The sequence below is a fragment of the Ptychodera flava genome, chromosome 7, assembly GCF_041260155.1.
Source record: "Ptychodera flava strain L36383 chromosome 7, AS_Pfla_20210202, whole genome shotgun sequence".
NCBI lineage: Eukaryota > Metazoa > Hemichordata > Enteropneusta > Ptychoderidae > Ptychodera > Ptychodera flava.
The window spans coordinates 12,036,207-12,049,637 of record NC_091934.1 but is presented as its reverse complement, the minus strand read 5'-3'; the positions used below and the strand labels follow the sequence as shown (position 1 = coordinate 12,049,637).

The following is a 13,431-nucleotide window of genomic DNA, read 5'->3' as shown; positions in this document are numbered from 1 at the left end:
AAAAGTTTTCACCAAAAATTGAACCAGAATAAGCAGTTTGATTTTATGATATGGGAAAAATGTCCCATAATGATACAAAATGTGAAGTATTTTATCGAGCGATCAAAAACCATAACAGCTGGAGCAGAAAATTGGAAAGTTACTTGTACAAAATGAAATTCATGAATTATAGTGAACTCCTAGATATAAGGGTTAACCAAATCGAGAAGTTGTAGAATTGTGATTATAAATATGGAAAGTGAGGGCGCAAATTCTTTTGTCAGTAACTGAGAATAATTTAACCTTTCATGATTGTAGAATATGAAGGCTAAAGTTTAATGATACAATTCTGTATATCATGCAAGAAACCCATTGGAGCCCAATCTTGTAACTCTTCCATAACACATCCAAATATGAAACCAAATTTTTTGTCATTTACAATAACTTGAAAGCAGGTGACCGTTCATGTATGTTTGGTTATGAATTGATAGCAATTTGAGTTTTATATCGTTCACATTTTGTTATGAAAATTGTGTTAGGTTAGACTCCGGGATTTTAATGGTTTTTTGATACTTGACAATATTGACTTATTGAAGGCAGTCAGCCAATAAATGACACCCAGGTTTCCCCTAGTTATTTCACAAGGTTGGTATTTTATGCTGTCAAAATATGGGAACAGTAATCAGCAAGGAAAAAAAATGAAAGATTTTCAGATGATTGATTTGGTATGCCAGTTCCAATGACATGATAATGGGTCATTTGAATTCATGACATTGTTGTCACTGAATGACAGTACTGGTTGCTAACATTGCCTTGTTGATGGAGTGAAATCAGGGTACAACAAACTTTGAGAACCCTTTTAAGTCAGGATTGAAGATGTTTTAAATCAACCTTCAGTAGGTTGTGGGATTAACAATCTAAAAAAACGTTATTGAATTTTTAAAATGCTATCATCATAGTATTTTGGGTAGTGCATAAAATGTTTAAGGATGTACGAGCGGTAAGCGTGCGTGGAATTTGTCACTTCCCATAGGATTACATTGAAATTTGCTGGAAAATCAATTTCTACTATTGTCATTTCATGAAAATTTGCACAAAGCTCAGTCTAGAGAAATAAATGATAGTGATCAAATAAAACGATATAGTCACCGCGCTAACTTTTGAGATAAACAGCATTGAATTATTTCGTCCATAGAAAATGCATTGGTGAAAAAATGCTGACTCAGCATTTGTTTTCTCATAAATAGCAAAATTCATGGTCATGTATCTCAAAAACGAGCGCGGTGACCCCTATATTTTATCATACATTTTGATAATACTTACAAAGGAGAATCCAAAAATCGACAATTTAGAGAAATGACATTACTTTTAATTTCATCGATCGTACATCCTTAAGTCGCATCATACTTAAGAAAGCTAGAAAGTTCATATACCTGTAGAGGCGGCAAGATCTTGGACTCTTTACATATATTCTAACACTAGAATGCATGACATATCCTTGGCGTTTGGTGTGGACGATGCCACATTGGCCAGATTTTCTACTCCTGTAATTATAAGTGGCAGTCTGTAAGTCTGGTTTGGTTTTTCATTTATTTAAAAACTACACCCCCATTACAACTGTCACTTGGTACAGTCCAAAGGTTTCACTCCGATTTTATGATGGGACCTGCGCACAATGATTAGGAAAATGTAATAGTTGTGAAAAAAGATGGATCACACTGTATGTAGTTGCCATTTTTGCCCAGACCGCTATTTCCAAAGAAACTTGATGTTATTGTGAAGAATTTTTAGAAAATACATACTTTCAGCCATAAGAATATTCCATAATCACTGTGTCCTGTTATCCAATAAGGCATGAATTTAGATGTTCATAAGTGTTTCTTGTCTTGCTTGTCACACAATCTGCCAATCTATATGCAACATTATTCATGGAGAGTTGACAAGGAGAAATTTTCAAAATTTCTAAATGTACTCACAGAACTCAGAAATATTGGGCATTATAATTCTGACCTGTACAAAGGTTTAAAGTGTGTCCATGGCTGTAGGTTGATGGTTTGTGATCTGCGTGAGTGAGCTTTGTTTCAAAGGAAAACTTAGTTAATATGCAGTTATTTTATTCATCAACGTTTACATGCACCGATATAATACAAGACAGACAGGCGAATTGAAGTCATGGGGTGTCAATGCAGTTAGGAATTAAAATGGCTGCTCACCATCGATGTTTTTTGGTGAAGCAACACACTACAGGTGTAAAAAAAATTAAATACCAAAGAAAATTAATATTATTATCTGGTCATAAAAAGAAGTCAAAACTTAGAAATAGTATGCTTTGTTCAAAATACTGTTGGAAAAGTTATTGAAGCATTCAGTAAGCTATAAATTTGTTTGTTTTTTGATTTCTATTTTATGATCTCTTAATAGTCTTTGAAAAACAAGACAGAATGATATGCATCGTTATAAAAATTTCTATAATTTTGATTGACAAACATGTATATGTAGATTTTATGATACATATCGTATACAAAGTTTTACCTTTCACCTTTCAAACAAAAACCCAAACAACCCCCCGGTAATCTCTGCTATATTTGTGTAGCTCGGAGCTTTAGTCCTAGATTGATGGTCCTGACATTTAACAGCAAATTCACCTAATGGTTTCGGCTTTGTCTACGCAACAGAAAATATCACGAAGCCATGCACTTTGATTTTTATCGTGTCAGCCATTATGTCCTGGGACAATAGCAGATAAGCTAATTGTCCCACCCCCTCTCATTCAGTAAAATGTCTTCCTATCCCAAACTGATAAATGATTGAAATATAAAAATTCAGTGCCATTTCCAATTTATTTCCAGGCAAGCCGGGTTTACAGTGTTCCGTATTTATGTAGAACCGCTGTCATATTCATAAACTTCAAGTTTGTATCAAAGATCCAAGGATTGCCCCGTGAACTTTCTATCATGTATTTTATGTGAGAAGCCAATGTAGAATCCTTTATCGTAAATATCATTCCATTCAACCTTGAAGAAAACATCAAGAATTAATGTATTGATGTATTTTATTATTCTTTTATTTGTTTACTTTCAAATATCATTTTTCTCGTCAATCTCGTAGCATCCTGTCAAATGAGAAATCGTGAGCCCTCTATCAGCTAGCTGACTGCGCTGTGTGACCACATAAATTAATCATGTGATTGTGTAAAGAGATGATGCTATTGGCTAATCAGTGTGAACAGTATGGTAATGTTTTGCAAATTAACAACAGCAGTAGTGGGATCCAAAATGGCGAGTATTTTTCTCTCAGAAACAATATCAGAACAGTGAAACTGAGAGTTTTCAGTGAGTCATTTTATCATTGCAAGGGGCATAGCCAGACATAAAACGTTGGCTGTGTTGAATTATGGTCATTGAGAAGCAATCATCAACAGAGTTATTCCCCATTCCAGGATGAACAGAAGGTTGCTTCAACACGGATGGATATAAGAATACCTGTACATGAAATAATTATAGTAGTCCTCCTAAAAGAATATTTTGTGTGAGATTGATAGACCACATACTCTGTAATTGTGCACATTTAATGTCTGCAAGATTTTTTCATTGATTCAGACTAGCAAAATAAAATCACATTCAGTGTCAGTCAGCTAAAAATAGTCATGTTTTTTTCTGACGAAACTTTCATACATGAACAGTATATGTAACTTTGCTGCTTGTTTGGATTCAATTCCCTCTACCCACACAATATCCCAAATATATCCAATGCCATTGCTGTAGACTACGGTTTCCAGTAGCAAGCAAATTTACATGATTCCAATGTTACGAAAAAGTATTGGAAGTCACAGAAGGAATGAGCCATGTTGATCCTGAGTGGGAGAAATAAATATGATCTAATGTTGCCCCATGTTACTATCACTGAAGCCATGCAGACGGATTTCAGTTTCTGCTGTACAAAAGTCTGAAAAATGCCTCAGTGCAAACGCATTCAAATATTGTACATTGGGTTTTGATCAAATGATAAGACACTAGTGATAGGTACTTGAAAGTTTACCACATTACCTGGTTGTAAAGTCTTGTGTGGCAAGGCAGTCTAATCTGGGAAGTAAAAGCTCAGCGGTACATTATCTTGACTGAAATGGTAGTAAGCCTACTTAAATGTTATACTTGTATAAATATTTCATAGAATGCCCCGTCAAGGAGAAAGGACGGGGGAGAAACGCATCAGAAATGAGATAAAAAATGAAGATATCACTACTGTAGAAAGGATTTATTCCATTCTCAGTAAATTTTGTATTAGTTTTTGAAAGCAACAAGGCATTTTGTGCATTTGCCATTTCCCAGAGGGCCAACGAAGCACAGAAAACAAGTTCTGATAAGACTTTGATCTTTTCCTGATTATATCTCCTTACAGAAGGTTTTAAACCATTTCCAAGTATACAAGGTTTCCTCAGCACCTTGTATGATTGTGATCTGTTAAGCTTCAAATGCATCTTGGCTTGAGTTTGCCTGTCATGTATGAATATGTTTTTGCCACCGAAACGACTTGCCAGTTTGAAATTTGGTCATTTTTGACCACAGAGGGCGCTGTGGTGTAAACTCCAGCAATTGATCAGATTGTGTTCGTTTGAGAATAGAAGCAGAGTGCTACAAAGTAGAATAAGAAACTGTCTAAAATTCAATAAAGCAGAAAATCAAATCCAAAGTACACAACCAGGAATTTGTTTCCTCAAATTGTTTCTCTGAACGTTTCCAGGGGAACAGCTTGTGAACAGGATACCAAACAGCAGTCTCCTAGCAACCAAGGTTGGCTTGATAACTAGCCTACGGGAGTATGAGAGAGTGATGGACCGTGTGAAGAAAGGAACAAAACAACCTAGGCTACTCAAGATGGAAGAGTTTGTCCCAGAGTCCTATATCCTGGACTATAAATCTGACAGAGATGCGTTCTTTGGAACTTTCAAAGGTGAGTCCAACGTACATTTTGTCCATGTATGGAGTCCACCGTATACATATGTCAATGCAATGTAACCAGCGTTAGTCAGTTTAATCCAACAGTTTGCATGTATTTTGGTTTGACCAGTCTGTAAGCATATATGAGTGGAAGGAAGAAGAGGTTCGCAAAATGCAAATATCACAGAATGCATTATAGGATTATACCCTATGATTGGTATGCTGATGCATGTAACACCAAGTAGTCTATGTTTATCTATTCAATAACAAATTTTCATGATGTTTTTTGAAGTTTATAGTACTCTGCAAAATATTGAAAATTTCATCTTCTTTCATGAAATCCATTCCCTTGCCCTTGACAATTTAAATGGAAAACTTCAACCAGCGCTGCAATGGTACATCCTTTCGGTAAAGTTACATTACAGTATATACATGTTACTAAAGATGCAAAAAACTAAGAAGTTTTTACTCTCATATTATTTAAGATAAGGCCACAAACATGCTATCAGGAAGATTTGAAAATTTCATTCAAATTTTATTCCAGAAACTTCTCATAAAAAAGTCAGTTCTGAGAACTTTGTGATATTTATGATATTTGAAAAATTGACAGATGATACGAAATGTTGTATTGTGTAATACAATACTGATGATAATATTTGAGACGCTAGCAAAATAGCCTAACTTGATTTCAGCCATACACTCCTGTTTTCTGTCCTTACCAAAGCTTTTAATATGTCAATACTATTCCCATTCCTATTTTTTGTCACAGAAGGTGAGACGTGGATCTGCAAACCCACTGGTATGAATCAAGGGAAAGGTATCTACTTAGTGGATGACATCACTGAACTCAAGAAGAAGTACCTACCAGCTGATGAACAGGAACACAGTGCTGCACCACCAACAACGCAACAGAAGAAGAAATCTAGGCTTCCACCAATGCAAAGACTCATACAAAGGTTGGCAAACTTTGACCTTTGACACGAGTCATCTGAAAGCAAAGCTAAACTCCCGAGTTCTAACTGTACTGAAAGCATGTTGAAACACCCCACTATTCAGCTTGTCAACACAGCATGTATATGTGTTACATGCACAGTTATTGTTGACGTTTTGAATTGCAGTCCGGACCAGAATTCACCTGTCAACAATAACAATGCCGTCTACACATGTACGTACTGAGTTGACAAGCTGAACACTGTGTATCTTAACATGCTTTGGGGAGTAGAACAAGAATATGTAGTTGACATTAAAAAATAAAAATAGTGAAACAAACATCAAAATATACAGTTGCTGTCCCTTTAAAGTCTCTTTCACAACTCGTACATGTTGTATAGGATTTGTGCTTGTGCATTATCATTTTCGTTTAGCCATCAAGAGAAGGATTTTCAAACTTCACAAGAGATTGCAATTTTTTTTTAACCATGTTGCTGTGTATTTCTATTATTTTGATAGATATGTTCCAAACCCACTTCTTCTGAATGGTAAGAAGTTCGATGTGAGGGCGTACATGCTGGTTGGCTGCACCAATCCACAGATGATTTTCTACCACAAGGGCTACCTTCGACTCTCTTGCAAAGACTATGACCCCGAGGACAAAGACCTTGTGGCACATCTGACCAATCAGGTGAGTGGAAACAGCACATCTGACCAATCAAGTGAGCTGAAACTTGATTGACAGGAGGGATGATGAATCAAGCTTACTCAACAGTTCAAGATGATACACAAAGTTGTCATGTATTGTAGAAGAAAACTGGGGGTTTACAAGCAAGCTCAAAATTGTGTCATGTATTTTAGTCATGGCTCTGCATTTAAACAGTTGTTTGACACAAATAATTCACATAAAACACATGCAAGAGTAGAAATACTCTCTATTTCTGTTCTGGAAGTGCACTAGGAGGATAAGAATTTGGGCCAAAGGAATTCATCTTTAGAAGTAAGCTGATGATTTAGGATAAAATATCTTGCCAGTTGCCATCAGAATGACACACAGACTTACTAAATTTCAACACACTTACATTGCCCACAGTATGTCCAGAAGAAAGACCCTAGTTATGAATCTGTGAAGGAAGAGACATGCTGGAGTATGGACAAGTTCAACGACCATGTAAATACCAACCTTGCCGAAGAAAAGGGATTGCCAGAGAATTGGGTGTATGGCTTCTTTACAGTAAGTGATACTCCCCTCCCCCTGTTCTCCCCTGTATGTAGATTTACCAGGATAATGAGTTATAAGTTGTTCAAATCTGCATTATTTACTTTGTTTCGAAGGGGTTAATACTTGTTTTTATGTCAGTATTCAATATAAAAATACCATAAGACTTGTGTGAGTGAATTACGGAATATGAAAAAACAAAAGCCATACAACTTTTTTGTCACAGAGGGCAGGCTTCATTTTCAAGCTCCTATTTTAAAGGGCTTTGACTCAACAGGTTGTTTGTAGTGTAACACTTTTCCCATTTCTTTTGTTACCATAGAAACGAATGAACCAAATCATGCTACAGTGCTTCCACTCAGTCAAGAATAAACTGCAATGCAAGCTGGGATTCTTTGATCTCTATGGCTTTGACTTTTTGCTGGATACAGACATGAAAGTTTGGTTGCTTGAAATCAATGTGAATCCGGCCTTACATGTCAATTGTGAAGCACTGATGGAAGTCATCCCAGGTGTCATTGAGGAAACTTTAGGTAGGTACATTTACAGATTAAATGCTTAGTAATCTGTCACTTTGAACACCACTCTAATCAAAAGCCTGGTATGGTAAGTTTTCAAATTTGATAACAAAATGTCAACAGGAAGTACCTTTTACACAAAAGACACATGGTCTATAAGAAGATGCTTCCCCAAACCAAGTGAGAGATTAATATTAAACACTACATACCAAAACCAATCCCACCCCTCCAATCCAATCATAAAAACAAAAGTTCACTGTTTATGTCGTAGAGGGCGCAATTAAAAATCTACAACTCTTGCAAGAGAAATATCTTGAAGGAAAGGAGGTGTTTTTTTGAGGGCAATATAATGGAACATCTATTTTAAATTTCTGAACGTTTGACATATTACCCGCGAAGAGGAGAAACAGCTTACTACAAAGTAAAGAATGACTGAAACCTTTCGTCTTTTTTTTCTTTTCTTTTCTGGTGACGTGAAAGTTTCCACCTCAATATAATGAGTTGATGTCCATATGAAAGTAAACCATGCTTTCACCTTATTAGCCCAGGGAATGAATATAGGTAGCAACATTGTTTATTTGTTTGACTTGATGGACACATAATTATATAGTTGATATTGTTCAGTTTTAGGGCAGTTGTGTGGAAGTTCATCATACATCAACTGTTTTTTTGTCAGATGGTTGTCTGATTTCAATGTCACTGTTATTCCCAACACAGATTTAACCCTGGAAATCTTTGAGAAAAGTCGGAAAGGAAAGCCAATCATGCCACTGAAGGCATTGAAGGGTTTCAAACTACTCTACAATGGCTCAGGCAGCGGGGGAGGTGGTGGAGGAGGGCAGTCGACTGATAATGCCGTAGTCCCCCGCAGTGCCCGTCCACGCAGCATGGCCAATCAAAGGGCCAGGTCACAATCACCAGTCAAGCGGCGACCTGGCGTGTCACCGACGAGAAAGAAGGTGTCACCGTATTTAGCACCGACTGAAACACTAGTGAAGTCATCGACTGGAAGCAGATCATCAGGGGCAGCATCATAGCTTCAAAATCTCTTCCACAGATAACATGTTAACCTTCCCTACCTATCCTGTAATCCCAAAGACCCTGTTATACAGGTTCAAGCACATCACCGACAATGGTACAAGCTGTACCATAAGTTGTTTCTTAAGGGGTGAAAGTAGTTTGATATTCTACAGTATCATTCCATCGATTTTAGCTTTACCAGAATCTTCTCTGAAATCTCAGTGAGTTTTATATGCCTGGGTTTTTTTTATGTTTTTGTTCTCAAAATGGTTCATTCCATTGTTTTACCAAAGATAAGAGTTGGAGGATGAGATAAACGTCATCCCTGATAGAAGTTCAACAGCACATTTCAATAGCAACGCAGTCTATATTTTGTATATCTATGCAGTCTTCCTATGTGCTAGTGTCTTTAGTGTTGGAATTTCAAGATGACAGCTAATGGTAACTTACACCCGAATAACCCATTGTATTGCCAAAACAACCAGATGATTCCAGGCACAATGAAAGTTCCTTTACGTGGGGGGTATTGCACTAACATCAATGCTATTCTGGATCAACTGATCCATCATGACAGAGAAAGATCAGCATCAAATTAAGGTAGAACACGCCTCTGGGACAGATATTCACTCTCAAATTCTACAATTCTTTTCTGATCTACCACTTGTGGGGCTCATTTGAAAGCTCTTGGAGAAAGAAAACTTTCATCATCTTAGTTTTATGAGAATCCAATAAATATTTTTCTCCATAGAGTAAACACAAGGATGGTGGCCATTTAGAATTTTAAATATCACAAAATGTTGGGCAATTTGTTTTGCTAGTTCCAAACTTTGCACGGTGACCCCCAATTTTTATTGTTGATTTGGTAAGAGAATGGCTGAAAGTTTCAGTGAGGAAAGTTTGAGCAAAAGTTTTTCACTTTCGAGGCGCATGCTACCTTAAAAAGACATTGTTGAGATTTTGATTCTATGTCAATCAGGGTTTCTAAAAGTGGTAAAAGAAAACTGCTTTCAGAGATTTTTAATATTTGATAATGCTGTCAGAAAATCTCAATACTTTATTTATACTTCCATCATAGAAGATGATATTGTATTCACTTTGGTTCATTCCACTGAGTACACAAAAAACTTGGATGAAGTATTATTGATTTTGTGTTTGAGATTTACCTTTGAACTGTAGAGGCATTTTTTGTATATTTTGACAATTTTATACAATCCTTCACATTTTTATGTATGTATTTATGTATGTATTAGATTGCTATTTGCCAAAGTCAGTAAATATTCAAGAAAGTAACTTCCTTGAGGGGAGGAAAATATAGTGTGCTCTCTTACACCTAGACCCAGTCAGCTTCCCCTCCCTATAACTGTGCTTTAGTGCTAGTCTCATTGATAAAACATGCCTTGATCTGCTGGTATAATATGGACAGCAGTGAGTGCTTTGCATACTGTGTTCAGGGATGGTAGCTTAGTCCAATCTGGATAATATAGGCTTGCTCATCCGTGTATCTTCCAATTCATGGATTTTACTCTGTGTATTATCTAATCATTGAAAACAGGTCTGATTTAATTTAACATTTACAGTTGATGTCATTCCATTGTTGCAATTCAGGTGTAAATGCAATCAGGTTTGCCTATCAGACACGGGGAACTTTATGATTTTTGTCAGGGTACTTTCAGTCTGCAATGGTCGTCTGCCAAACAGGTGTTTATCCCAAATAGGTCTGTGTGGTATTGTCGATCACTTGGTAGACTGGGTAGGTCAACAAGGCTGGTGTTTAGATGTTGAAAGACCAGACGCAGCAAGTGCTATTAATCTAAGAGGTTTCTTGATTGAGTATCAAGCTGAAGTCTGATTCTGATACATGTGGTAGATAGATAGATATACATAGTCTTTGAATTAGTAAAGGCACAGCATCAAGTCATATTGATTATGCAGTATGGGTGTACAGTGTTCTTGGCTGATTTAGTATCTGTTTGATCAATAATTTTATTAGGATACAATAAAAATGAAGTAAAATTAATTCATAACTAACTAACTGTGATGTTTAAACCCTGTTTGTCCTGCAGATATATTTTAATTAATTGCAATTCATGATCGGGGATATTGATAGGTTTTTGCATCAGAAACTGAATCTGAATCTGAATTTAAGATTTAAGCCTAATTGAATTGACCAATCAGAATAATCAAATCACCCATGCAGGCTTTTATCGGCCAATCAGGGACACCATATGGATCATTCCAGCTGCCATTATGATCTCTGCTGTGGCCCTGTTTTATTAAGAATCTTTCATGAAAACATTTTTAAATGCCAATGTGGGTGATCGCAGAATTATCTCGGTGAACTGAAAATGTGTTTCACACTCATAATGAAAATGATCTAAGGTATCTTTAAAATATATCAGTGAATCAAAATGTATATTTATTATCACAATGTGATCAATGTTCAACACTGAATCTTTTCACCATACCACATAACCTTTATTGTACTTGTGTCATTTTGACAACTAGAGTCATTTCAAAAATTTGTTTCTCCTACAGACTAAGCAATAATTAACCCATCATCAACAATGTGACATGCAATCTTACATATTTCATGTGTTTATTAATATGTATAAATATTTTACAAAATCAAGGACCATCTTCAAACCTGTTGTGGAGGCAACATATTGCTATCAGGTTCGAAAAGGCTTTTGATATTGCCGACATTTTCATGTAGAGAATGTTGATTTTGACTTTATATCCAGAATTTACTACTCATGTAGTTGTCAATCAGATTATAATATAAATCAACACATGATCAAATAATATGAAGATGACCTGATATGCAAATTTCCCTCAGCCAATGGGCAATCAGTATACAATTCTATGGGTAGTTATATAATTTCTGATTCAATATCAATTCTTTGTGATAAAATTATCTCTGAAATGTCAAGGTATATATTTTCTTGTCAGTGAATTACAACAAGGGTAGGCAGTAGAGAAAGAAAAAAGGCCGTCCATTCAAATACCATGAAAACAAGGTCAAGTTGAACGATTTTTGACAGTATATTGCAAATGTTCAGGTTTTACAGAATATTGGGTTTTTTTTATTTTTAATTAGGTGCTTTCAAGTTGAAGTGTTTTGAATGTAGCAGAAAGGTTGAATTTACAGTGAAGTTTTCATAATGAATTGATTGTGAAAGTTTGCTTGAAACTGAAATAGTATTCCTAGCTTTTACTTATAGTACACGCTGCAGTTGTCTTTATCTGTGGTATACCGGTAATGTACCGCTGTAAGTTTCAGTTTGTGTCTTGTTTTATAAGTCCGATAATATTCAGGTAATGTCACAACTTACAATAAGATGATGGTTTTCAGAAATCCATGACAGCCAGGCTGCTGAAAATGATCGATGAGATGAAGAGATATTAAACATGAAACAGTCTGTTTGTGGAATATTTCCCATTTCGGTCAGATGTAATATTCCTGCCCAAGATTTGAGCCATTGCAATTGCAAACTTTTGGGACATTATCATGTAGTATTGATGTCATACCAATCTATATTCCATCATAAGGCTCTCCAGGTACCCAGCACTGTGTAGCATAGGCTGAAATGGTGAAAAAGATTGAAGAGAAAAACAATAAACAATGCCTTGACATGAGTCTGGCTTCATTGTTTGTTGAAATTGATGAGACAAAATGAAATCCCAGAAATGTCCTTTTCATTAGTTTTATCAATGCGTGTAATCAATGTCATTGCCCTTTCCAAGATCTTCAGCAAATCAAAATATTCTCTCCTTGTCTTCCTGCGTATTTGTTTTTGGTCTCGTTAGTCATTTTGCCACACCTCAACAGACATCCAGGGATGGTAACTCGCCTTTACCAACAGACACCAACACATTGACACATGGTCAGTTTGTTACTTGCTACACTACAATACACGACCTGCTGATATCTTATGCCAGCGTTTTCGATGACATCATAGAAATCAGTGCATTGTGGGATATATTTTAAACACTGGTTCATATTCTCGACTTTTGCTTCATACCTTGAGCAATACTCTTGACCCAGTCACAACTTCATTAAGTAGTCCTCTTTCAAACTCACCGAACCAAGGTCACTTAGAGTGACCGTGATTGAACACAGATAAATATTGGATGATGTTTGTCAGTTGCTGTTCAAATGCACTGCTTTATATTTGAGGTCCATGTAGGATTTATGAGAGTGCATCTGCTTTCTTGTTTTTTTTGGCAGCTGTACATATTTTTCATTGTAATGCTGTGTGTAGCGGCAGCTCCGTAGCTGCACTTTGATTGGTAACTTTCCCGTTTGCAAAAATGACTGTCAGTTATGTTTCAAATGTCACCTGCGTAGGTGTCTTCACAAAAACGAACAGAATACTCAACATGAATATCATGATTGCTCAGAACAAGGTCCTTGCATAATAGTTGAACTGGAGCACATGACTTCAAAATTATTCTGTATTTTGCATATATGTAAAATACCAAACTTCTATCTAACAAATTTCTCCAAAGTTAAACAATGCTCAGTGGCACTTTGAATGATAATTAACATGTTCTCTGAAAGACGAAACATGAAATTGTCTGTACAAACGTTAACCAGGTCACATGATGTGATATTTGCATATATGGAAATTAGTAATTAATTATGAGCTACAGACCTGCAGCACCGTAACACACACATTGCGTTTATCAGTATTGAGACAATATTTACCAAGTGTTTCTTGTATGGTCTTTCAGTATGTAATTGGAGACATTTGTACCTTACATAGTATTTCTGTATATTTTGTCATTTTTACATGTACCATTACTTTAATGTCTTCACTATCCGTCC

At 36.0% G+C, this 13,431-nt stretch overlaps 1 protein-coding gene across 1 annotated transcript in view; it reads left to right on the top strand.

Moving 5' to 3' along the window:
• The window catches only part of LOC139137822 (protein polyglycylase TTLL10-like), a 34,364-nt gene extending 21,984 nt beyond the window's left edge, over nucleotides 1-12,380 (top strand). The window contains exons 7-12 of the mRNA XM_070706088.1: nucleotides 4,720-4,929; nucleotides 5,686-5,872; nucleotides 6,366-6,537; nucleotides 6,940-7,080; nucleotides 7,388-7,598; nucleotides 8,301-12,380. Coding sequence (XP_070562189.1) covers nucleotides 4,720-4,929; nucleotides 5,686-5,872; nucleotides 6,366-6,537; nucleotides 6,940-7,080; nucleotides 7,388-7,598; nucleotides 8,301-8,620 — 1,241 coding nt within the window. The 3' untranslated portion in view covers nucleotides 8,621-12,380. The remainder of the gene's footprint in view (nucleotides 1-4,719; nucleotides 4,930-5,685; nucleotides 5,873-6,365; nucleotides 6,538-6,939; nucleotides 7,081-7,387; nucleotides 7,599-8,300) is intronic.
• Nucleotides 12,381-13,431: the final 1,051 nt, after the last annotated feature.